The 27557-nt window shown below is 37.1% G+C and overlaps 1 protein-coding gene across 1 annotated transcript in view; it reads right to left on the bottom strand.

Moving 5' to 3' along the window:
* Positions 1–27557, bottom strand: part of HDAC9 (histone deacetylase 9) — a 269880-nt gene that overhangs the window by 10448 nt on the left and 231875 nt on the right. The window contains exons 23-24 of the mRNA XM_053944734.1: positions 13490–13623; positions 4534–4618 (exon numbers count right to left, since the gene is read on the bottom strand). Of these exons, the coding sequence (XP_053800709.1) occupies positions 4534–4618; positions 13490–13623 (219 nt within the window). The remainder of the gene's footprint in view (positions 1–4533; positions 4619–13489; positions 13624–27557) is intronic.

The raw sequence follows: 27557 nt of genomic DNA, 5'->3' as shown, positions 1-27557 counted from the left end.
GTATACTAGAACAATAATTTAGTTAAAACTTTCATATATGAACTGGCTGTTGCTGGAAGGCTGCCAGGTATCATAAGGGATAGATCTTTCTGGTCTGCTATGTAAAAATACAGCAGTGGATTAAAAGCATGAGTATTTTCATATTTCTGCCTGCAACAGAAGAAGCTCATCAAGCAATGCAAAAAATAATGGCAAGTGACTCTTCCTAAACATATAAAATATCTGTTATAAAGAAATAGCAGCACGGCTGTTAAGAAACTGTTTGATTATTGGAAACCACATGAACAAGTATGAATTTACATACATATTTCTTAACAGTCCAGCAAAGCACTGAGCACTCACTAATTGCCAGGTGGATGACACCTGGGGATTAGGAGCTTTGGGAAGTCTGGAAGCTCTGGACCAGAGCTTGCTCAGTGTTTAGCAAGAAGCTTTCAGCAGCTGCTGCAGAGGTTGGATCAGGGTACTTATCTGAGAATTAGGCAGAGGGTTTCAACAGCTGTGAAAGAGAGGGGATCAAGCAGGGGACCTTTCCAAGGACTAAAAGGAGGATTTTGGCAGCTGGGCAGCAGGCTGAGCTGAGGTGCTTATCCAGAGGGTAGCTGGAGGCTATGACAGCTGGGAGGCCAGGCCAGCAGTGGTGCTGCCTGTGCTGCAGAAAGGCTGCTGAAAACTCCCTCTTTGGTAACACAGCTCTCAACACAGTTTCAGGCTTTTGGAAGGATGAACTTTTCCCTCCAGTGAGAAAGCAGCTGTCAATAAAGTCTGAAAATGTCTTTATTCAAAAACATCATTGCAAGATGAAAGCCCAAGTCAATCTTCAAGAACAACAAGTGAGCATGGCTGGAGTGTTTCTTTGAACTCTAATAGTGTGCACGTTTGAGTAGTTAGCAGAATCTTTAAATAACAGGGACCTTCTGGGGATAAAATGTAAAGTGTATTAAGTATCCTACAAAGTTGAGATTAAGTGTTAGGAGGTTGGCTTTGCTCCAAAAACATGAAAGACAGAGCTAAAAAGTTATGTACATAACAGTAGGCTCAATGATTGGAGCCTGGCAAATTTTATAAAAACAAGACAAAAATATTCTCTATTATTACTGTGCTCGGAGACCATATTCTCTATTCATTAAAAAATACACTAAAAACAAACAAAAAAGTTATATGAGCATTCCACAGTGTTCTCACAGATCCTATGTACAAAAGTCAGTCTTTGCAATATACACCCAATTCAAACCCTCTAATTTATGAGCTAAATGTTCACAGAGTGGGTGGGGCTTTTGTTGCAGAAACAGATGTGCAAGAAAATCAAATCTGTTGGCATGGGAATAATACCCCCTCTTGCCTATAAAAGAAATGAACCCATGTTCACTGCTGGAGTTTTCAAGGGCTTTTATTCATAAAATAAAATATTAGTACCCAGCTACCACTCTGTTGCTCTCCTGCAGCAACAATAAAACAGCATCAGTGAGGATTGCTACATCACATTCGTTCATTCACACACAGGCTTGCACACCAGCTGCCCCCTGAATCCTGACTTTCTTGTAATATTAAAACTCAGGGCCAATTCAAGCATATTAGTGGGCTCTCTGCACCCATTTAACTGCCCTTCACTCACAAGTGATTGGTGGTGCTCTTTGTTTCACCACATTGAGAGCTGTGTTATGAGAGGGGCTTCAGCGATAGAGAGAGCAGAGTCAGGCCAGGAGGCAGGTGGCAGCCCATATACTGCAGTGGAGGGTCCTGGAGAAAGGAACTACCTGGCAGGGTGTTTGTGGGGGGAAATGTTTAAGCAGTCACAATTAGAAATAGCATGCAGGTAGCACCAGGTACTTCACAAAAAGAGGGCTCTGTGATGCTTGTGAAAAAGCAGGTTTTGATAGGTTGATAGGTTTTTCCTTAAAATCAGAAAAATGTACTTTACGAACACCTTGGGTAAGCAGAAGAGCTTTGCAAGCTTCTTTTTATCCAGGACAACATTTATTTGCTGCACACAAAACAACAGAGGCCTTGAACGTGTGTTCAGCCAAAAGATTTGCAGGCAAAGAGTTATGGAATGGGGAGCCAATCACAGCACACAGCTGTCAAGGGGCTTTGTTAGGAGGTATGCTGTGGATTGACAATTAAAAGAAGTCAAAAAGCATTGGCCTCAAACCACTCCAATCTCTGAAAATGCCATTTCTACTGTGCTCTACTGGAATGTGAAATTCTACCAGTGCTATTACATTCATTGAGAAGAACTTGGTGGAGCTCAAGGGAAAGAATGAAACATACTGCTGGTTTCATTCATACAAAACTTGAGCAATCATGGATTGCAAGGAAAAAACAATGAAACCAAAGCAGTCTTCTAGGTATGCTTTGGCTTTCAACATGAAAATGTGCTTAAGCCCCCCTCAAAGATTTGTGTGAGCACTGACTATTACCAGGAAATAATAAAAGGGAATATTTCTGTCACTCCTATAGGCATTTGTAATTGCCTTTCAAAGATTTAGACATGCCATATCGTGCCTTGCTTGAAAAACAATGGGGTTGAACAGGTTTGTTCAATTTTGCTATTGAACAGGATTGTTTAAAAATAGCCTATTACATGGGTATGGAAACTACTAATTCCAAATTTGTTACATTTTCAAAGGAGCTTTGGATCACTGTCAATACAAAACATTTATAGAAATTATATTCTGGTTAGAAAAAAAGTTGTCTTTTAATTTCTAAGTATTGTAGCTTCGAGGTTTTGCAAAAAGCACGGAGGAGGGGCTTATTTGGTATAAAATGTTAATAATATTCATTATGAAAGTTGGATCACAGAAACACAAACCCAATATCCAAAGGCAATGCCATGATCCAAACAAATCCAGCTTTCTCAGTACCTCTTGAGGTGCTACTCAACAGCCTAATGCTCTCCAGCCTGCCTAACTCTCTAAAACATTGAACAGATCTAAATATGCATCACAAAGCTGCACTGAACTTCTTCAGGGCTCCTTTCAGTCATCCAAGCATATTCCTTTCTAATACTTGGTCTCTCTCCAGACAAAATGAGGTAAATATAACTTTTTAGGTAGTTGCAAGAAAAGGCAGAATGTTGTGTTTAAATAAGTCCAAACTCTGAGCAGCCTGACTAAGGTTTCAGAACAGCCCACTGGACTGCATGACTGCACCAGTTCAGCTGAAACCTAATTGTGTTAAAATCAAGTCATTCTGCAGAGCTCTGGACTATGTTATCAGATTTACACTGTATATTTCTTCCTAAATCCACAATTTCTCTCTCAACAGCCATCATTTGTATGTATTCCTACTCTGCTGTTTGTCTTTTTCTCAATTCACCCCTTTTTTGGTTTCAGACCCATTTTCCATTACATGGATGTTTTATTTCAAACAGAATTGCATCTCTTCTCTTTGTGTCTGTGGTCTGTGTGTAGCACTCTGCCCTTATTATCATTTGTAAATCTATTCTACCTTGCACAGTACATGAATCTCCTTAACCTGCTGACTTCTTCCAGATCATTAACAGATTATTAACGGGGAATTTTAACTCTTGAGCTATTCAGGGACATACCACTCAGCACAAGGGACTTCTTGGAATATATTATATACAGCTGATTTTATTAGAGCTTTTCCATATCTAGGTGTCTATGGGATATGCACGATCAACTATATACCTACAATGAATTTTCTTTGTCACTTTGCAATAAAAATCACATGGAGAAGTACTGCATGAACTGAATTGGGCATGGTGTCCCTTTTAAAAACTGCATTTATTTTACATAGATGAATCCCCACCACTCGTGGTTCATCACAAATGAAGGAAAACATTTGTTATTCATTAGTTATTCTAAAGGAGACAACAAACAGTAGAAGTCAGGAAGCTCCCACTGGCTCGGTAAAATGGCAGAGACCAGAAGATTAGAGAATTTAAGGGATGTGTGCTCAGTTGGACTAAAGCAATTGATGACATGAAGTTCTTCAGTGAACAAATGCCCTAAAGCATCCGGGTAGTTAAGGATTGGGGTCAAAGCCCACAAGTGAAGAAATAATGTACCCTCTGTCTCAGAAACAATAAAATAATGTATTTTTTAGCACTGTTCCGTAGATCAGTGCCCATTTGGAGCTTTTTCGCTTTATCTCAAGCTCATGTGAATCTCAAAGTGAGTACCTTGTAAAGGGCTGCAAAAACAGAATCTGACAAACTATTCATTAGAGTTCTGATTTACCTGTCTGTTCCTGTCCCTCACTGACAAACATCTATTTCATCCAAGCTGCTCTGGAATGAAAAGATTTGGGAATATTCAAGGATCAGAAATGTTTAAATAATTTTAATGGGTTACTTTTTCAAGGCTAAATATGTGGCAGAAACAAAGAGATGTTAAAGAAACAAAAATAAAAAGCATATATATATATAAATATTAGACACAGCATGTCAATTTATACATGAAACGTTTTCCCATGCTTTTCTCTGAAACAGTAATGTTTATGACATTAATTAATAATAAAAAATGACCCCAAGCCCACTAACCCACCAACTCAAACTGAGAAACATACTTTGAATTTCAGTGGTCTTTTTTAAAGAAGCTATTGCATTCATATTGGGGATTTGGTGCACAATATCTTCCGGGAGAGGCTCCAGCTGAAAGAATAGAATAGAATAATATAAATATTCAATAAGCCACAGGGACATAAAACAAACTAAAATGATCTAATCCTCAGGAAAAGCTCAGCCCAAGAACTGGTTAATATGTTGCTGGTATCAGTTCTAAATGTATAGTCATGATTTTGTTTTCTGTTTTCCAGCCATGTAATTGAATTCCAAGGGGCTTTTCTATTGGCTGCAAGACTAATCTATGGAGTCTCTGAAGCAGGTGCATGTCTGTGTATTATTCATTAAAAAATGCTAGTTATTTGTGTAATTTTTGTAGGTTCCTTACAAACCAAATTCCACTGCGTCTGTATATGCAGCTGGGCACTCCAAACAAAACCTTGCTGAAGCCACACTGGAACCAAAGTGTGCACTCTATTATCTTTATTTTTCTGGTGTTATTTCATCTAACCGTCTTTCACATTTTAAGGTTTATAGGGGAAAACCATAAAACACGGCTGCTTTTAGTAGCTTAACATTAATTTCAAATAAAGTAGTAAATAAAAAATTGGTTATGCAGATTAGAAATAAATTTCCATAAGTAAGTTTTTTTACAGAATCAGCTGCATTTTAATTTCCTAGTTTTAATTGTATATTCTTTGAGTAGCACTGTACCAGCAGAAAGAAGTGTTCAGTTACTGCATACTTATTTTTTCCCTGAAGTGGATAAATATAAAAAATAAACTGTATTTTGTATGTCACCCACATCTGCTTTTTTGTCCACCCTCCACACATTTTCTCTAGGAAAAAAGGGTAAAAAGTTGTTTGGGCTAAATGCTTCTCCTTGCACTGTAATAACTATATTCTTCTTGAACTATGCTATGAGTCATGAAACTCTTCTGCTTCCCCACGTAAACTGCCATGGCTGGGTGTGTAGGCTTGTGGCCTGAGGAGTAGCAACTGTGCCAAGGTGGACAAAAACCAGCAATATCAATACTGATCTCTCCTCTCTAAAGCTAAGGAAGTTCAACCACTGTTGACAGGAGACATCTGTACTGCAGACAAAACTCCTTTCTTAAGTATGCCTGGGTCTATTTTAAACTAGGTCAAGTGAAGCCCACCCAAGGAGCTTCCTTTGCAAAGTTAATAGCTCAGTAGCCATCATATACTGTCCTCCAGGTTGCTACTGCTGCATCGCTACTCACCAGCTAGATAAAATCAACTTTGATCCAAGCACACACAGTGGGAAGTTAACTGCAATGTGGATACTCCCTCAGTGGTGCTATTTTAAGCAAGCTCAGCTACAAATCCCAAAACTTCTGGGATCCTGCCACTACAATCAGCAGTGAATGCCTGTCAGCAATAAAGACATTGCAAGTATCACCAGTCCTTTGGAGTCTTGGTAACTATAATGAATAGGGCTGTTCATGTCATTATTTCCTTAGAAGCCCATATGGGATTGCAGCTGGAAGATTTTCTTCTGGCTAGAAACAATAGCACTATGTTTTGTTTTCACATAGCATAAATCAGTCTATTCTGCTCAGTGTTCAAGCGTGCAGAGAAGGGCTGGTTGGACCTGACTGGGTCCCAGCGCTACTTGGTTAACAAAGAGGGCAAAGTGCAAAGAAAGATTGTTCCTATCTAGTATGTATTGTGGATTAGCACAAAAACAGCAATTACAATACAAATAATATTTCAGATACTTCTGCAATCCTTGAACTACATCTACTTTATCATCTTCATATGTGGCTCTATTTGGTAACTCTTTCAGGTGCCTGGGGGGAAACTGTGTATTTACAAAAATGCCAACCAACAGATCAAGCTTTACAGATTTTAGAACAACAATCTATATAACACACTTAATAATCCATATCTTGACTTCTGCAGATAAATAGCATTTGCTTTATCACTAGTCATTTTCTGTTTAAAGTAATCTATTGACAATTTGGCCAGGAAGAATACAAAACCCTGAAGTTCTATCTGGTCATGCTGGGTGCAGGAACACATAAGGTGCAGTAGAGTAGTTTAAGGTTCTGTTTCATTGATTTCCAAATTCCTAAGGCTTTGATGACCAATTCACTTGCCTGAAACAGAACAAAATAGCTCCAGGCCATAGCAGTAGGAATAATAGTAATAGGTATGGAATTGCCAGACTGTAATATGTGAAAGCTTTGAATATAGGATTCTTTAGGCAGACCTTTTGTACTAATTATATGCAGACACTTTGTACTAATTATTAAGATGGGAACAACTGATGTAGAGAGAGGAGATTTTCTATTAAAAGGGGGATATTTTGTTGCACTTCATAAAGCTGGATTTTTGCAAGAACCAAAACCCAAAAGGTTTGATTTTCCCTAATATATCAAAATCACCTCTTTATTTATCAGTGTAGTTGTTTTTTTAAAAAACAAGTAGGCTGCATTTGAATACCTAGACATATCAGGTGAGTATTCAGAAATGGCAGATGCGTTTTTAGAAATCAGAATAAGCTGATGAATCCTTAAAAGAAGAAAAAGGGTAAAACATCCAATACCTATCCCAGTCATTACTCCATCTGCTAGCACTACTAACAATTTTGTACGTGATGTGAATATAATGGGCATGGCTTATCATTTCTTTAACTCTTTTTTTCCACAAAACTTTCTTTTTTTATTCCAAGCTTGGCTGAGGCTCCTAAGCCTTTCTGTCTCCTCATCCTTAAGTACAGCCCAACAGACCTTGGACCCTCACTCATATCAGGGAAATTTTATCAGGCTCCACAAGTGAGTTCATTACATCATATATCCTGCATAGCCCAAAATGAAGTTCTATTACAAAATCACTGCAGAAATAAAGACAGTGGGTTATGGCAGCTATTGCTATACCCTTTGAAATGAGACCGGCTGCATTCAAAAGGAGGATTCTGTTGGCAGTTATCCACTGGTTGCATACAACTGTATAGACACAGAGGTGTCCCTGGAAAACATCAGCAGTTAGACCCAATACTGAACAGAAGAAATTACTCTACACCTGGCATATCTGCCATCATCACCTTCCCCCCTACGCTTACTGGCATTCAGATAATGAAGGCTATTAAATCTGGAGGCTAACAGGAAAGAAGCTGAAAAGAGCACTGGAAATACACCATAAGGAAAGAAATCTTTCAGAGAAGAACAGCTCAAGTCTGCAGAAATAACCAAATCACTGGAGAGACAGTTTGGACCAGACACAAAGGGTCATATTTTCAAAGCTTTTACGTGGCTGAATTGGGCTTTTGTGTTCAAAGCAGAAGATTAATGTAGAAACTGAGTCTACTAATCATCTTCAAAATAGGAAAAACAATGTAAATGGGTGAAAAATCACTTTGTATGCCAAAATTTGCCAGAGGCATATCAACAAATGTTTGAAGAAAGAATTAATGATGGAAATTTCATGTGCCCAGAAAGGGATCTGAATTGATCCTTGGGAACGTGGTGAGAATCTGAAACTACAGCAGTCTGTATTGAGCTGAAAATTCTAGAATTATCTGTGCTGTCTTTAGCACTGTCATGTTTTAAAGTGCCAAGATTAGCTTCACTGAAGAATGTTACGGAGTGCAGTTAGAGATTACTGATAAGTGAGGCAAGTGTAAGCAGAAGGTAAGAAGCACTGAGAGCCTGCCAGAAGCAGAGGAAAAGGAGGAGGCAGGCAGGCTCCTCAGGGATGCCAGGGCTGCAGGGGGAAGAATCACAACCCCCCTTTCTTGGTTACACTATGTAAAAAACCTGTCAGCATAAAGACCAAACTTTGTGGCTCTTAATGTTGCCTATGATTACAGAAGAGTAAGTTCAAAGATCTCACAGGTCCTCTTATATTATGTGTTCTTATATTAGCAATTTTCTCAGAGTTTCTGCATGCTCTGTTTACATATAAGAACTTCAGCAGGTATTTTTGTGATCAAGGGTTTCAATGCAGTAAGTAAACAAATCAGATTTCATCCGGGAATAAGTTCAAAGACACAAAGGGTCATTAGGGTCATTAGCACCTGTCAGTCCCTGAAAACCAAGCGATATCTTGGAGTTATGTAACTTTGGAATCAGAATATTCAACTGCAAGCAGCAGTTGACAGGTGTTTTAGAGTCTGTGTTAATTTTTTTTTTCTAGTATTAGAGTCAGATTAACAATGAGGATGTGAGATTGTGAGCAAGTTTACCGTGCAATTTAAAATTGATCCCAGGCCATATTCACTTCCATGAATATTTTCATTTTGGAGAGAGAAATGCTTACCTGTTCTGGTAAATAACCCCTTTTAATGCCCTCTTGGCAGAGCTCACTGCCTAGCTGGCAAGCAGCCCCAGATTGACACTGAATTCCACAAAGGAGAAAATGCCAACTTTTCATCATCAGCAGGAAAGCTGTAGAGTACAAGCTTTCCACTTAAATTACCATCCCCTCCTAAATGCCAGCTCAACAGATTGCAAGAAAGAAGCACATACTTCACACTCTGCAAGAAAATTGTCCGGTGTAAGTTTTCAAGCATGCTTGGGAGCCAACCAATCACAATGTTTTGTCAAATTCTGCTTCAGACTGAAATTCAAGCCAGAAGAATATTTACTAGAAGATGTTAAATTTAGTCACTTAAAAATGTTTTCACACTTGGGGCCAAATTCAGCCTTGGCCGCCAGAGTCAATGAGAACAGACGTGCATCCTCTCTGCGCCTTTGTTGCAGGGTCCTGCTGGGCAGAGGCGCTGTGGGCTGCACTTCTCTGCTTCCTCTGCGCAAAGAAGAGCATGACCCCATCTGTGGCTAATTATCACTTGTTACAGACCACAGAAAACTGCTGTGCCACGGGGAGCTAAGAGACACTGCCCAAACCTGTAGGCAGATCAGAGGGACCATAATGTTAGACTGACTTCTGTGTCCCGTGGTGACATCATACCTGGCTGCTTTAAAAGGGATGGGATGAAGGAAGAGCTAAATCCTCAGGTTTTGACTCAAAGGGTTTTGTACTTGAAAGAATACTTCCCTACCCTTTCTGGCTGCAGAAGAATTCCTATATGAATGCAGTTATGTTGGAAATAAAACGTAGGATTTAGCATACTGGACTCAAGGAAAGCCCATCCCCAAGGATTTCTTAAATCCAAGTAGTGCCTCTTTAAAAGTAATGTAGAGGAAAGAAAGCAGAACACATACCCTTACATGTCTAGAGCAGCATTACTCACCACCACCAGGGGCCAAAAGTCATGGCAGAGCTATTTATAGCACCAAAGCTAGGATGGGCAAAATAGGGTGGAATTTCCATACTCCACAATGGCGATTTTGGGGGAAAAGCTCATTATTCAACCACATTTGCATAGACTTCTTAGAATAAAATATAAATCTTGATATTCAATGGTTTTCTTAACTGAAGTAATATGTATAACTATATACAGTTTGAAAATGAGGTTTAAATCTATGTAAGCAATGTGTGAAAAACTGTAGAATCTTTTAAAGAGTGTCACAATAAATGAAAGAATTTAATTTTCAGCACACATATCATAACCTCAGAAAGGCTTAAAAGCAATGATTCTTTTGGAATTATCTGAATCCATCTTTTCCTTTGTTTTAACAGATGCTCTTTTAATGGACCAGTTTGCAAATCATGTTGAGAAAATTCAGGGATATTTTAAGGAAACTGATGGTCATCTTGGCTTTTCACCTTCCAGAAGGTTTTCCATGTTTACATTTTGGATTTCAAGGGAACCCAGCTGCTTAATCTCTTCTCACCTCTTAGGAAGATTTCCTTCCAAGGAGATAACCTACAGTGCTTCTAATTAGGTCTGCAAGTGGTCAAATGGAATTTTCTCAAAGTGACATGAAAACTTTCTGCTCGTAAACAGAAGCATGGAGAAGAAAACCTAAGACATCAAAATATTTTATAAGTAAATTTTCATGTGAACTTTCTAATTAAAAATAGATCTTTACGAAGCTTATCCTTACTTCTATAATTTCTTTTTTAGTTTAATTATTATTTAAGAAGATATTCACAAAGCAAACCAAACGGACCCATTTCAGATACTATACAGTGTCTTGCCTTCTTTCCAGTTGCTGTCAGGAAGGGTGTGGATCTCCTCAAATTTCTGTATTACTTATACCAGTCCTTCCATACTCAAATTATTTAAAGAAAATTAATTTGATAGAGGATTATTTTCCTAGTGTCTTCACTCATTTTTTTCTAAGAGAAGAGTGAGAAGTTATCTTACTTAACAAATCATTAAGCTATAAGCCATATATAAATTAAAATATATCTGTTTTGGATGTCAACCCATTTTCCTTCTTGGTTCTCTGAGAGAAACTAAGAAAAGAAGGCATTTTGCGCTTGTAAATTTAATGTTACTTCTTATATATATATATATCAGACCAGCACTCCCTGAAAGTTGAAAGTTGTAAGTTGTGGCTAGTTTTAGAATTTTTTTTAAAGTGTTATTCTGTTGGTAATAGAACGCATGAAGCAGTGAATTTCTGTATTGAACAGTCCTGGCCAAAAACAACAAAAGAAAAGAAAAAGTTTTGAAAAAGCTCTGCAAAATGTTTATGAATTCTAATCCTCAGCACATGAATAAATACATCTGACAAACTGCAGGGTACCTCACAAAGGCCTTTCCCAACCTTTCTAATTTGAGTTCAAATACATGTGTAGTGTTTAGAACTGAAGTTAATCTTGTCAATGTTTTTAAACTAGGGGTGCAGCATATACCATTATTTGTAAAAGTGAAAGGCAGATAACAAGTTAAAATTCTCCTATTAATCACCTGTAAAGAATTGCATTCAGAGAAGAATGCATCCTCAAATTATAGTAATTGTTTGTTTAAAGAAAAAAAAAATCTGTCCTTGGCAGAACATGCTTGGAGTTTGCTGTGCAAGTTCATGTCTAGTATGCTGAAATCAAGCAGCGTGTATATGCCGTGGGCCATGTGGTGCATATTGCCATAAATCCATTTCTAACTGCTAACTAGGTATCAGACTTTCTCATTAGTGTCTGCTCCTTGGCAACATCTTATTGTTTTTAGCTGATGCCGGTTTCTTGTGGGACTCTTGGTAGCAACATCCTCTCTGGAGTACTTTTCTTCACAGCCATAGCATATTTTGTCTTTGAAATTCTGCTGCACCAAACCACTTGATGCATATCCCAGAAGACAATGTTGTTAGCAAAAAAGGACATGAGAAAAACGCTTATTGCCTGAGATGTTTCAAGTTATTAAGGACTATGTTCTTTCACAAGTGAATTAAAAATGACTGCATGTAGGGTTTTGTATTCATTCTCTTTCAGTGATAGCAGAAGTAGTAGTTGAGTTTGATACAGTGGTAAAACAAAATAAGGCAGGTTCCATAAATGGGTAGCACCACCAAATGGTCATAACTGGATAGAGGGACCCAGGCACTTACACAGAGGAGGATACATCACACCATCAGCATAGAACCATTCACATTAGTCCCATAAGGGAGAAAACTTCAGAAAATGGGTTTAGAAATGCTATGAAAAGCCACTGGTGTTGTAAGTTACTATCACAGGGAAGATGACAACAGAAATATCAGTGAGAGTGCTCTGGAATGGCAGCTGATCAGGAAGGCAATGCTGCATTACTAAGATTTTCGAATGCCTCAAGCTGGGTTATGTAATTCATATTTCAGTACCTAAATAAAAGAACTAACACTGAACTGAGCAGCTTTTTTAGTAGCATATACCACCATATTGGAAAACTTTCCTTATGGATTTTGTCAAAGGTGACAGTAGATAAAACCCATTGAAACCTTTCTGGTTTTTTTTTTTTTTTTTTTTTTTTTTGTTTTTTTTTTTTTTTTTTTTTTTTTTCTGGTGCCTGTTTAACATTTCTGAGAATATTTTTTTAAAAGCTAACACTTTATTCATTGTATGTATAATGTAAAAAAAAAATAAGCATTGTTGATGTGTCATAAAGATGAAAGGCAAAGGTTTAAAAGAACACTTAAAAAATTCTTCTACCCAACATCCATCAGAAGACACGTTACTTCACCTTATTCACATAGGTAGGAAGCCTTGAAGTGGAAGGGAACTGGCAACTAGCCTGCAATTTGGCACTAATGCATTTGATTGGAGAGATTATATAGCTATTAAGACTTCCCCTGAGGGGAAAACAAAGTAGCACACTCCACTTTATAACAAGATCTTGCAAAATTCACAATTTATGGTAAAGGCTTTTGTCCCTTTGTAAATTATTTTCGTTGCACCTTCAGCAATTTTTTTCCTTCTCACTGTATTTATAGGATAAAATATATTTTTTAATGGACAGCAGAAATATTTTCACTTATAGGAATCTTTATCTTGCATTTGTATACATAAATAGTACATATTCATATTTACTTAGTCTTATAGTCTCCTCTCAAAAGTTGTTAACATATACAGTGTTTGATAACTCTTGGAAACTCCATTTCAACTGCATACAGATCAACCTGAATCTTCATTCATATTTTTTTTTTAATCTTGTATACATTTTTTTAATGTTTCAGAAGTGAAGTGTCAAAATACTGCAAAATATGTGCCTTTGCAATATCCAGTTTCTGAGATTACCAGTTACCTTGAAAAAGTAATTTTTTTCCCCATAATAGATACTTAAAAGGTCCATTCCTAGTAGATGATATGTGCACCAGTGACTACCAGTGATGTCAAGTCTGGTATTCAGCACATCGCTAAAAGCAATTTGGAGATTTTAAATATTACTCAGAACTGGGAATAATTTAGGCATAAACTAAAAAATTTGTATAATCATCTAATTTAGAGGTATTTATGCAACCAGGCCTATTCATTTCTAAGGCATATTCAAATTCCATGGTCTTTATACCAAATAAAAAAAGGACTGACACTATTGTTGCTAAAAGAATACCAAAGATAGCAGCTTCAGCAAAATTTGCTCATTCTCTCCACCTGCTATGATTTCTGTTTTACCTCATTTCCTAGGAGGGCATTTATACAGGCTTCAGAAGCGTCACAGATGGCAGTAAGGTCATGTCCTCCCTCCAGTGCCAGCACCACGCGGCCGTCTGCCAGCTTCAGCAATTGCTTGGTTAGGTGACCAAAACCTGGTATTCAAATACAGGAGTGCAAAAAATTAAAGCAGAACAGGCATTGCAGGCATGTTTCACATCTGCTGCACAAGAATGTCGAAAGCTCTGGAATACTGTACAAGGAGCATAGGATATACTTAGTCCAGTATCCTGTTTCTGACCATGGCCCTCACCAGATGATTTGGAGTTAGTATACCGAATTTTTTATGAGGCACATGTGAGATAATATCCCTCATGCTGATCCTTCATTGCTGGAGATTAGTTGAAACACAGGGATGTCTCTCTCTTCTTACCTTTGTTACTCATTATCACCTTGGATTCTCTTCCTATTTGCATAGCAGTGGGACGTATAGTCATGTTATTTAGAGAGATTTGACATAATCCTGGTCATTTATGGCATTGATATGACAAATAATAATTGTAATTAAACTACGGTGCTATAATTAAAAATAATTGTGCTTTCCAAATGGGATGATGAAGGGTTTTTTATTTAAATATTACTTCTTCCTTTGTATTTGAGGTTTGAGAATAATATAAATCATGGACGGAGAGATAATGGAAACATATGTTACCTCTTAGCTGCATCTTGAAGTGTTTTTAGAAGCAGCACTAACAACTTTAATTCAGGGTTTTGGAGTAAGTCGAAACTGTCTAGAACTTTGTAGCTATCTCTACCAGTATCTCTCACTCCTGACCAACAGTACTCTAAGAAACCCTGCACCATAGCCAAAAATGATGGTACTCCATTTTCTGTGGTGATCTGTAACTACACAGACATTACCACAAAGTTTTCATCTATGATTCAAGTAAAGTTAGTTTATTACATTTTTAAAGACAAGAAAAATTGCATGAAATATATCAACTTAGAGTGAAGATTTTTGGAAAAAAATTTGTAGTAGTTTGCTAGGACAGCTATTGTTTAACCTCTTTCAAGTAAGAAATTATAAATAAAGATTTGAAACTATTGATGTTAAATAAACATCACACCTTATTCTTAACTTTTCCACTTGATCTGTACTAGTTGCTCCATTGATGGCCATCACTATTCATTCAGGTGCATTTAATTTCCTTAAATAAAGCACTAGAAGGTACCTCCTAAACCTGGAGTTTATAAAGACAGGAAAATCAACATATTCACTGTTCCTGTGAAGAAGACCATATATTAAAACTGAAAATTACAAGCATATCTTCCAGAGAAATTTTCCAAACTCATGTTTAGTTCTGTTTTCATCTCAGGATGTAAAATGGGCATCTTTGTTAAGCACATATCGAAATGTTTTTAAAATAGGAACTTTAAATATATCAAATCAGGATTAGCTGTACAGACATAAAAACTCCAAAAAAATCCTCTACTTCCTGTACTTAACAGATCATAGAAACATTTGAGGTGTTTCCTTGAGCCACTGCCCAATCTTCTGTACCCTAAAAGTACCGCAATTTTGATTCTAGCAAAGTAACTACACCATGGTTCAAATTATATAAAGGGCTGAATAATAAATAAAATCTTAAACTCCCATTTAAATTCAGCCTTCCCTCATTAAAAAAAAAAAAAAAAAAAAAAAAAAAAAAAAAAAAACCCCACCAAAACTCCTCCCCCCAGCCCCAGCCCCCACAAAAGACCAAATTTAGACAGGATAATAAAAGTGAAGGAAGGAGTGGAATGAGGGTAACCTTTGATCTTTAGCCAATTTCTGTTATCTTTTACCTACAGAAATTGTTTCTGTCTGCATGTTACACATGAGATCTTTAGGTCCATAAGAAGAGAGTGCCAACAGTGTAAAGTGAATCAAAGATAGAACATTTACAGGAAATGAAGAAGAATGAACAGGCACAGGCTCCCCACATCTATAATTCACCCTTGGAGTGTGTGAGGAATTCAACAGCACTTTTAAGATGACGTTATCCTTTGTGTTATACAGATTCTGTGCAGGAAAAGCTCTACCATGTTTCCCCGGCACTTTGGAGAATTTTGTATTACTGCAAATATTGCTATCTCCACATTATAATCTTCTGAGGTTTGTAGGGCAATAAATGCAAAGACTCTTGCTATCCCTTTTCTTCGTTTAGACAACCTACATAATATAACCCACATCATTGTTACAATATTAGCTTATCTGCCTGGTTTCCTGATGATTTTCCTAGTATCGGTGCTAAAATAGTCACCCCCAATTTGAATCAGGCTACAATGAGATACAAAGAAAGCATCTTTCCAAACAGAGATCACGGTAACAGGATAAACTGTTTCAACCAAAATTAACATGATGGGGCTTTTCTTCAGTATAACTACTGTGAGAAAGTAAAGGTGACTTGCTAGAAAGTGAAGAAATAACTTTAGTCAACTGTACCAACATCGCCAGTGACTGAATGAGTTATGGAAATTCTTAACAAAGAAACTTGGATCCCGTGTCACTGCAGCAACCTAGAAAAGATGTTAGCTTCCTCAAGGAAATCCCCTGGAGTGCAGAAGTAAGAAAATGGAAAGAAAGGAATCCCAGTGAAGTAATAGTTTTAAGATGGGCTGTAGTTCATGCCAGACAATTAATAAAAACATGAAGAAAATAGTAACAAGCACCATTAAAAGAATCCGTCATCTCCCCTGATATAAGGAGATCAAGCACTGGCCAACTTAAGGTGAGAAAGGAGTCAGACAAGTATTTTGAATCCTGGGCCTTCCAACTCACATGAATATTTAGAAATCAGCAGCAGTTCTGGGCCCTTATACTGTACCTGCTGAAATATTCTTGTAAATGTGCTCAGTGATTTTGCATTTCAGAGAAGTGCAGCGTTTTTTTAAATTAGGCTTATGCAGTGTGCCAGGAAATTATGAGAATGGTTTTGTGCCAACTATTATGTTCATAATTTTTGTAATTTAAACATTAAAAGTTTCATCAACAGATGAAATAACTTGCTTTATCAACAGATCCAACATTTGGGTACCCTGGGCGGAACTTACAAACGCATTTAATATTCATTTGCTATCATCCTATTAAATATTATGATTAACCTTTGATTTCTACAAGAAACAAAACATTACTAATTCTGAAATTCCTACTCACCAAGTGTTTTATACTTCACAAAAAAACCGGGGTGCACAATGTACATCCAAGCAGAGAAGACTAGATTAAGACTGTAACCATTATAAACCATGTTATGCATTGGAGAGATAATCTGTATATGAGCTGTTATTTGCCAGCCTTTGAAGTAAAAATACAAAATTTCAAACCAAAAACACAATGTGTAATTTTTAATTATACCTTTTCCCTCCTTCAGTATACTATTGGAGGAGATACAATACTCAGACTTTTGTAAGAAATTATTTTAGTGTAGGAAAGGGGAAAGAGAGAAAATTATTATTCTATTATACTAATAAGCAAGCAGTTAGGCTGTTATTGAAGGACACAGCATGCTGATCACTTGAATTACCATCTAAGGAAGTAATTCATCTTTTAGTGGACTGATGGACTGATGTCTCAGTAAGGATCCTGGTTTTTTTTTTTTTTTTTTCTGTTTGTAACAGACAAGCTCCCCCCACACTCTTTTTAGTTCTGCTAAGCAGCAAGGAATGGCATGGGTGAGGTTTCTGAAGCCTCATTTGACCAAAGTCAGTGGAGCAACTGGACTTACTGAAAACCAAAAAAAAAAAAAAAAATCCTATAAAGAGAGAATACAGAGTTATTTCAGTTTTCTTTTGTTGTTTTTGAGGTATCGTTACTCTGATAACCTGAAATGGACAGTGGCAAGCAGAAGGCAGGTAAAACACCCCTTATCCAGGTCAGTTCCCTTCTGACAGGCTCCTTACACAACCGTGTGTTACATTACATGTGCGTGAAGTAAAGCTAACCAGTCAGGGTTCGTATAGACAACTTCCCATTTTGCAAAAGAAGCATTTGAGAATGAAGACAACTTGTGAACATTATTCTTATTGCATCCTTTCCTCAGCAGACAGGGAAAGGAACCATCTGGATGGGGTGAACTCCCAGCCAGCACTGCAGCACTCCTTGTTTGCATAAACAGTCATATATGCAACTCAATTTGCCAGCAAATGTGCAAACATACACAGTGGGGACTAAACATGCCTCAGCAGAAAAGAGACCCCTTCCCTCTCCCCCACTGTGCATAAGGACAGCAGATGTCTCCTGTGCAGTCATTTTTGGGTGATAAGCTGAACAAAGCCATGGTGCTGGCCCTTGCTCACTGGAGATGGCTGGTGAAGGAACAGGAACACATCAACCACTGAAAGGTTGGAGAAGCTTTAGAGTTATCATAAGGAGAAAGCATCAGCTTTTTCAGCCTCAGCAGCGGGGCCCCAACAGCTCTTTTGGCTTCAGTGTCTTAAAAGCTACAACCCAACCCTAAATTACAGGCAGAGCTCTGGTGAGTTCCTCTGGATACCAAGAGCAGCCTGGAGAGGAATACATGCAAAACACAAAACCTCCACAGTCTCTGTCCTGGACCTCCAAGCATGTATTTAACTATTATTTACCATTTAATCGTGTCATTACTCTCTAATTTACTTGACAATGTGTTTTCCTCTCATTAAAACTGTTGCAATGATCGCTGCCAAAATTCTACCCACCAGTGTTCTGTGCTTCTTCCCTGTGGCTCCTTCGTGACTATTTGATTAATTTTCATTGATATTTTTCCAACAATAGCATCTAAAATTAACTGGGTCAGTTTTTACATAACTTCCTGAGTCACCAGGCTACATGTCCTAAATAAATATGTCCATGCAGGAGTCAAATGATTATTTACCCTTACAGCACTAGCAGGGGCTGGGATATTTTACAAAACTCGTGTTCTATGGTAAGAGAACATATTTTATTCTCAGCTCTTAATTCATGACCTTTTATTCAATCAAAACTTCATTTGGATGAAGTCAGAGACTTGACTCAGTTGGCAGGACATGGCCTTGAGTGAGGGGGAAAAGGAGATTTTAACGCCAAATACATTCTTATGAAAAACATTTTCCAAATGGCTAAAATTACAAATGTTAGTGTTGAGGTACCTGAATTTAAATGGTACATTTGGCCTCCAGGCATTAGCTGCTGATTTCTTGCTTTTAATACAGGAGGAGGAAGCTCAGTAACACTTCAAATTACATGTCTCAAGCAGGCATTTAATTTATATTAAATTAGACAGTAATTGTATGTTAAATAAATACCAATAGTCTCAGGAACACATTTTTATGGAATAACAATTTATGTAATAGATGTTTTTATTGCATGCCTATTAGGTCTACAGTAATATGTTTTTCTTAATTAGCTGCTCTTTAGCTATTACACAGAACATAACTTACTAAATCTCAATATATATTCAAGGACACATAGGATACCTCTTTGAAAGTCAAATACTGCAAACCTGTCTTACTATAGGAAGAGGTGTCCTTGCAATGCTCAGTAAGACGGTATTTTCAACTCCCTTGAGATATGGATGTATCCAAGTGTGTCATACAGTCCAGAGCATTTGCCTAGTCCTTCAGGAGGGAGGAACTTTTATACCTTCACCACACAGGGCAGCACTGACCACCAGGCAAAATGTTTCTTAGAGAAAACATATGGAGGGAGAACACTCCCTCAAACCTTTCTCCCAATTAATTCATGCTAAAAATAAAAGGATGGCATTTCTTTTGTAACTTGCATTATCAAGCTTTAGGGATTCTGCACCCTCCAGGAAAGGCCATGGTAATGTACAAAATAATTATGAAGCTTTTAGAACTGCTTAAGTGCTGTTATGTGGATTCAGAGGGAAAATATTCAATCACAGATTTCAGCTGCCAAAGTCAAAGCAGGGACCTTTTGATATTCCCAAAACAGGCTGGATGTTTTTTAGCCCTGTTCTCACTAGCTCTTTGCTCTTCCTTTCTTCTCTATTTCCTTACACTTCCTTAATGTCTGCCCCTTCTTATAGCTGGCCCAAGTAATAGTTTTTTCACTGTCCTGCTATCCTTCCTCTCTTTTTTTAATTTTGCTTCCTATTTAGAAAACCGTCTACTAAGCGAAGCCAGGGAGGATGCAAGATGATTCATTCAACAGAGATCTTCCTTCTTTTTTTCAAGAACTAGTAGTTGTTCAGCATCAGAAAGCAGAAGTCAGAAGAGAGAAGGTATAGGACTTCATATAGCAAGGTGGTATTTCAGAGTCTTGGATTCAGATCTCCCTGAAAAAGGCTGTTGCTTCATCTCTGAGGTGAGGGGTTTCTCCATGGAGTTTGGAGAGCTTTTTCTTTTTTCCTGGAGACTAAAAACACTTTAAAAGGATTCTGTGGAGATAGACTAATCAGACTAATAATTATCTGTGAAAATCTGTCCCACATACTTTGAAATCTGCCAAGCTGATAGAGCATGTGGTATTACTGTTATCATAATAACTTCTTCCAAATCTGATCAAGTTGCCTGATTAAACTGATATACAATATATGCATCTGATGTTACAAGTTACAGATGATTATATCTCCAAATCTGAGTCTAGACTCAGTAAGGGGTTGGCTAAAAAACAAGACATCTGATAAAAAAATAATTCAAAGTATGAGGAATTTGTTTCTAGTCCATGCTGTAATGAAAATCAGATACTACTATTGACTATCCAAATAAATCAGTAAGCTTGATTAAGTTTGGAGAAGCTTATTATAATGCTACTGCCTATAAAATCAACTTGACACATTTTTAAAATATATGGGGCAAAGTTTCTGCTGTTATACATGAATAGCTGAAATGTGGGCACTGTGTTATAACTGAACACAATCTGATGGGAAGATCTAGTCTTATTTCTTTTTTTAACTGATGAAAAGCTAAGTCAGTTAATGCTGAATTGACCCAGGAGGCTAATGCAAAGGATCTGATTTAAACCCCATCACTCAGAAGCTAAGAACTGACTGCCATTTTCTGAAGATGGTCTAATACATTCTTCCAAGAAAATCAACAAGGACTCTAGGATCTTTCCAACTTATACAATTTCTCAGGGCATACAAATTAAGGCTCTCACTTTATTTTCAGTCATTTACTGACCCTACCACATCGACATATCAGATTAAATTAAAAGCTCATTCCTTTGCCAGTGTTAATCAGCATATGCCATTATCTAAAGACCTAGCCTCCAGATGTGGACCATTCATCATTCCAAGGCTAGTCACATACATACAATAAGCACATCAGGGAGAGGTTCTTGTAGGTGGATAGACTTGAAGTAAACACTCTATTTCCTGACCAATTTGGCAACAAGTTTCCTGGTGAACTCAGTATTAGTATCAGAGGTCTAGTGCCCCTCAGGATTTGGATCACATTGTTTAATAAACATCATTTTATGAAATCAGAAGGGAATAAGGCACTGTGTTTCTAAGGGATTACTGTACATCTCATACAGTTATTCACTCTCCCTCTGGCCCTGTGCCTGTTAACCCCACCTGACACATGCTATAATCACCCAGAAATGCACTGCCTGTCACCACTTATTGAAAAGGTAATGTGTAAAACTCACTAGAGGAAATGGTATTGAAACTAGGTTTGGGGTCTGACTCCTTACAGTCTTCTGTTTAATTGCAATTTCCAAGTAAAATACATTGAGCAACTTTCTATTATGTTCTGTTACAAAAACATGTAAGAATTAAGGATGTGATTTCAACCCAGACAACAGCCTTTATGTACCTTTTCATACTATTAAAAGGACACAAAAAACCATGAAATGGTGGAATTGTAAAAACAGCTGTAGCTACCATTTGAATGACATAGGTGACTCTATCCAGCCTTCTCCATGAATAGAGAAGTTATGTCAGAACCTTGTCAGTTATGTTATTACACAGCAGAGTTTGCAGGAGCCTTAACTTGCTGGGAGCACAAGAAAAGGTGGCAGGGAGCTGCACAGGCTTCAGGTGAAGGCAGGACTGATGCCACTTTGTTGTCATGCACAGCAGGTGGAAATACGTAGAAGATATTTTTATTTTCTGGTCTCTTTGTTTCCACAGAAATTCTACCACACCAACTCTCTCTGCTCTGCCCTCATCCCCCCTCCCCCAAATCCCCCAGGAAACACATATGAGAATAAAATATTTTCTTAGAATTTTGAATATCTCATCCCTGTCTTTCCAGTTGTCTAACATACAGTTACCTGAAAGAGTCTTTCTGTGAGATTCTGCAGCCAAGTGGTGACCCACCAATCACTGTCGGAGAATTAGTGGTTCAGAAGCTTTACGGAGTTCTTTACTCAGTGGTTTTCTACCATTTCTTAGAGAAAGTTAAAACAATAGGCTGACATGGATGAAATATGCCTTCAGGTGGCTGAGCAGTCAAGGAGTACCACTTTCTGGATTTTCTCAAAGTGAGGAGCACAATCACTCCTGATTCTGCAGGATCCATGTATAAGCACATTACCACTATCTCTGCTGTTACCATTGCATGACAGCAGTATTAAGGGTGGAAGCTGGAAAACCTAAAATAAATGGTAATCTTCATTGAACAATAGAAACATCAAGACAAACAATGGTATTTCTGTGCTATACTCAGACCTAAATCCAGCTAACTAGTGTCAAGGTAATTTGAGGACTCCAGATGTTGTTGCAGCTGCAACAGACATCTTAGTCATTCTCCTTAAAAGTGGGAAGTTCACAACAGGGCAAAAACCATTCATTCCACATTGAGACACTGTTTCTTCAGCAGCAACAGTTATTTCTTCTTCAAGGGAAAACAGTACATCAGCTTTTTTTTATCTGGAGACACCGAAAATCTACTACCAGAATAGCTACTGTTTCTCTCTCCAGAGTTTTAACAGCTAGAAGTAAAATAACCTGCTGCAGTGGCTCAAAGCTCTCTTGTGGCTCTAGAATCTTAGCAAATAAGGTGTATCAAATTGCAACATCAGCATTGAATTTACTCTTTGCTTTCATGAAAACTGAATATCCACAGTAGCTGAGAATTTGGGCAAAAATTATCCAAACTTCACAGCAAAACCACTTAGAAACCCTAGAAAAGAAAGACATTCAAATGTCTCCCTACAAATAAATAGAGATAAACAGGCAGAAATATCAAAATCAGAACAGTTCCACTCATTATGACATGAAGTGGTCACTCCAGCAGAGGATAAACTTTTTAGTCATTCTCAGTTTTGGTAAAATTGCTGATTTAATTTAATAAAATAAATGGCCATGGACCACAATTGTAGCATCTTCTCACTGTTTTTTACCTAGATTTTAGTGCTAAAATTTATGTTGGGGGAAATTAATTAATTAATTAGTAATATTAATTACTCATGAGAGATAAAGATGAAAGAAAAAAAACATAAGAGAATTGGGAAAAGGATAAAAGTGTTTGTTTGGTTAATAAAAAAGACTGCTCTTACATAAGAGGACAAATAAATACACTTGTGGCTATTAGACAATAAATGTATGGAAAGATGAGCAAGAAAAAAATGAATGTGAGTATGAAACTAAATACTGTCAAGGAAACAGATTTTCTTATAACCATCAGAAAGAGTCAGAAAGTAAAGAGAGCAGAGTAAGTTTATGATCTTATTTTTACAAGGGGATGCAGACCATTTCTGAATTTTCTCCAGGGATATACTTTTGTATCCTTTATTTGCAGAGAAAGGTGAGACAGTGCCCCAGTAATATTAACATGGAAATCATTTAGTGAACTCTGGGTTCCTCAGTGATAAGTTGCTAACTAAAAAGAGGTCTAAACACAGGCAGCTGGCGCAGTGCTGGGTGACAGGTTTGTATGTGTGGGCAAAAGTGTTTGTGATAACACTAAAAGCATTGAAAACATTTAAATAAGCAGGTACTTGACAACAGGCTGGTCTCCCTAGGAGCAATCATTTGCCATTTATTCAGACACACTACCATACTCTCATAGACACAAAATTTCCTAAACTCATCTGGACTTGAAGAACCAATAGCAGCTGTTCCTTCTAACCTTTTAGCTACTTATATATCTTCCCAGACCATGCCTTTTTCTAATGGGTCATCACAAATAAACTCAAACTACTTTTCCATAAACACAAATCCTTAGTAGCAGTGGAAAAGGTGGCTTCTATCTCTTTCCCAGGTGATGTTTAAGTCCATCTCAAGCTGATGAGCCTTGGCATATACCTAGTCCAACCTGGAATAGCTCAAAGATGGCCTATAAGTCTTTTTAACAAAGATAAAAAACAAAGAAATTTTTTTTAGTTTCCTTGTACCCAATGTGAACATAAATAAATCTTTGCATTTATTATAACACTTGCAAGGACCGAATGCTCATGTCTCAGGAGAAAATATGTCTGAAGACAAGTGCTTACACATAGGGAAACAAAAAAGTAATTTCCAAACTTAAGATGATTTTTGGCACTGATAGCTATTAATAAAAACCATTTCTTTAGTGCTAAAGTCTATACAAATCAGAGCAAGATCTGGATGTTGTCTATTCAAAAGGTGTGAAATCCAACACATGCAGCCAGCAGTGCTGATATAGGTGTGATTGAGCAGGTGCGTGGTTGCAGGAAGAGAAGGTTGTAAAAAAAAAAATTTTTTTTCTTCCTATCCTGTTTCAGATGCCCCAAAAACAGGCAGGAATAGTCCTTATGACCCCTTCAGGCTAGGATTTTTTACTTCTTGCATTCTGTACTGGGTCTTCCTGTACTCTCACTAGGTCTGGAAATGCTCAAGACAAATTTGCTTTGACATGACTATTACCTGTTCTGTGGGACAGAACATATAATGCGTATAATGCATATAAATATTTACTTGTTTGCATTATATGGTATATACTTTATATATGTATATATATGGTATATACATTATATGCAAGCAAGTAAATATTTATATCAGTTTGGCTCAAATTTCTAGCTGTGTCTTTTCATGGGCAGTTGCAATGCACAAGTGACCTGATAGCTGATGTTACACATTGGAAGATAGAAAAAAAAAAATCATTTAAAGTGAAATTAAGATTTAAGAAACAAGAAATTTAGGGTACCACAGTGCCATTTTTTTTAATCAACCACAGAACTTGGGTTTTAAGGTTGCTTTTAATTATTGAAAAGTGGATAACAGAAAAAACCTGATATACAAAGGACAGGTAGAGGAACATTTATTTCCTATAGTTTTTAGCTTTAGGCAGAAATTAAAAAGTTAGCATTTACTGCTGGCTTACAGTTAAAACCCAAACTTTGCCCTCTCTAGGCAGAGAAAAGCAAAGGTCCAGAACAGTAGATGTTCATTTAATTAGCATCTCTATCTTACAGCATATGCAAAAGGGGTCCATTGTGCAAGCAATCATAAATCTCTCTTGGTCTAACTTCAGAGCAATTGACCTTACAACCCAAATAATGCTCCTTTGTGCACAGTTTTTGGATGCATTTTCTAGATTTACTGTTCCAAAGAAGGAGTGTGTAAACAATTTCAGGCAAGACTGAAGTAAGCAACTCATTCATCCTACACATGGATGAATGTTTGTGCCAAACTGGAAAACTTGTTCTGGAAAGAGTCTCTACTGATGCTACTTGCAGTGGTTCCAGATTTAAATTTTTCATTTATTTGATTTTATGTGCTGATACTATCTTAATTAGGAATGAAATGAGGAAAGGAGAAATGACAGGTTTTAGCAGTTCATTGGACAGCAGAGAGTATTATAGGGAAAGGTAGTGACACTTTGCCAGTCCAAGAGTATTCCCTTGTCAGTCATCAAATGACTGCCACCAATAAAAAATTCTGCAGACCTCTTCAAGAAAAAGGCAGAAGCAGAAACATAGACAACATAAATGTAACTTCTACTTGTTCCCACTATAACTGTGCAGTGTCTTAAATTCTTGATAGTTCTTCTTTCTATAAACAAAATTTCAGGCCACATCTTGAAAAGTTCAATATGAAAAGCACACATATCACTTCCATACATGTGCTCAAGGTGATGTCTGTATGGAAACAGTGATGAACCCTTTCCTTGATGAAACACTGTAAAGCCTTTATTACAAAATTTATCAAAAAAAAAAAAAAAAGAAAAAAGTGCTATCTATATGTGCAGTGCTCATTAAAAATCTCAAAGTAACTGGCTCCAAGATGAATTCTGGCAAACTGAATTCTGCATGTAGGAGAGGCAACTTTAGCATTTAGTATATACCAAAAAATCTGCAGTTAACCCTGAGAGATTCTTTTGGGGTTAGCCACTCCTGCAGGGTTCTGGAGGCACCACTAACAATCTCAGGGACCTGGGCTTTCAGTTGAGATACCAGGGTCAGGTGGTTAAAGCTGGGGCAGCCCAGAGTACCTTGAACTCCCTAGAATGTTATCCCTGTCCTTCTATTACATCTAAGTATGGTCAATCTTTTACACAGTAATGGAACTGATCAAAGTAATAGTAACTGAATAGGTCAGGTAGTGTAGCCCTGTTTCATGTTTGTAACACTGTTTGTAAACTTATGTTAGTATTTGCCAGATGTTATGTTCAGCTTAGACACTCCCAGCACACTGCATACTTTGACTTCCTAAACTTAATTATATATTTCTTACTAGTGCTCATAAAATGACATCCTATAGTATCTGCTCTCTTAATATGTAAATGAAGCAACTGAACAGAACAGAGTAGGGATTAAATAAGATAAAATCATAATAAGTAAATAACCAGTTCTCTTGATTACACAAATATCCAGGAACCTTTGCAAAGAAATACCACTCCTCAGACATAAGAACATAACATAATAAGAGACATAAGAATGTAAACTAGAGCCGGTGACTATTTCTTAATAAGAATTTGAAAAAGAACACTAGCAGGGATGGGATGAATGAGTCCTAAAAGTAAAAGAAATGTTTATGAAAAAGAACAGCATTTGCATTCCTATTTGCCTGGGCCACTTGCCCCTTTTGTAACCTGATAAAACAAGTGAGTCAATACAAATCAAGATGACTTAGTGGAAGAACAGCAAATGGCCATTGTAAAAGTAGAGGCCAGAGGAAAAGGGACGCCACAAAGACCCCAGTCATGCAATATTTTTTTGCAAGCAGATTTAATGGGTGTCCTGTGGCCAGACACCTTTAGAGTCACAAATGCCATTTCTAAGAGAAAACAGCAAGATCCTATGCAAAGTATATTAAAATGGAATGCCAACTCAACACATTAGAAAGTTCATATTTTGAAAAGAAAATAGTAGAAGACTTGCACAAACTATTTTTCATGAGAATACATCTGTTCTACAACCATTTTTATGTGATAGACCAGATAGATTCTTTCCTTCACAGATATACTGCCTTGTTTTTATCAATTTACCCTGACTGTAAAGGAGCCTTCCAGAAAACAGTGAATAAACTGAGAAATTATGCAGTCCATACCAACTATCTGACAAATCACTGGAAAGTTTCATTTTCCCCCTCGCCTGTCTGACAAAACTGCAAGACAGCCAAATACAGGTGTTCAGATATGTTCAGACAACACTCTTTTTTCTTTCTCTCTTTTTAATATAATATTTTGTCCTTTACTCTGGTGAAAACATTATGGTTGGTAAAGTAAGATCAATCAATAATTCTAATTTTTTAAAGCCTTTAAAGTAATTTTTGGAGAAATATGGTAGTTTAGACAGCACATTTATTTAGTTTTAATTTTTGTGCTGTCATACATCAGTGCTGAAGTCCTGATTTAGAACACATGCAGTGTGCCTTTGAAGTTTTGGCTGTTTTTTAACAATGGCAAAAAAGATACAAAAAAATTAAACAGCACCAGAAAAAAATCATAAAACAGGGCTTTTGTGCTCTTGATTTATATATTGTTTTTTATGTCTGTTAAAAAAAAAAGCTTTATTCTCAATAATCTTTCATGGGAAGATTTGCTCTGACATACTTTCATCTAAGCCTTTTCTTCTGTGTTGACCTTTCTTCTTTCTATTACCCCAAGTCTCTGAATCTTTCTAATATCTTTCCCATTCAGTAGCAAAATGAGTTTATTGGAATCCTTATGAAAACCAAAAGAGTAGAAATTGTGCAAGTGATATGGTAAACTGATA

This window comes from Vidua chalybeata, chromosome 1 (assembly GCF_026979565.1).
Source record: "Vidua chalybeata isolate OUT-0048 chromosome 1, bVidCha1 merged haplotype, whole genome shotgun sequence".
In the NCBI taxonomy this organism is placed as follows: Eukaryota; Metazoa; Chordata; class Aves; order Passeriformes; family Viduidae; genus Vidua; species Vidua chalybeata.
This window is presented reverse-complemented; position numbering and strand designations above follow the sequence as displayed.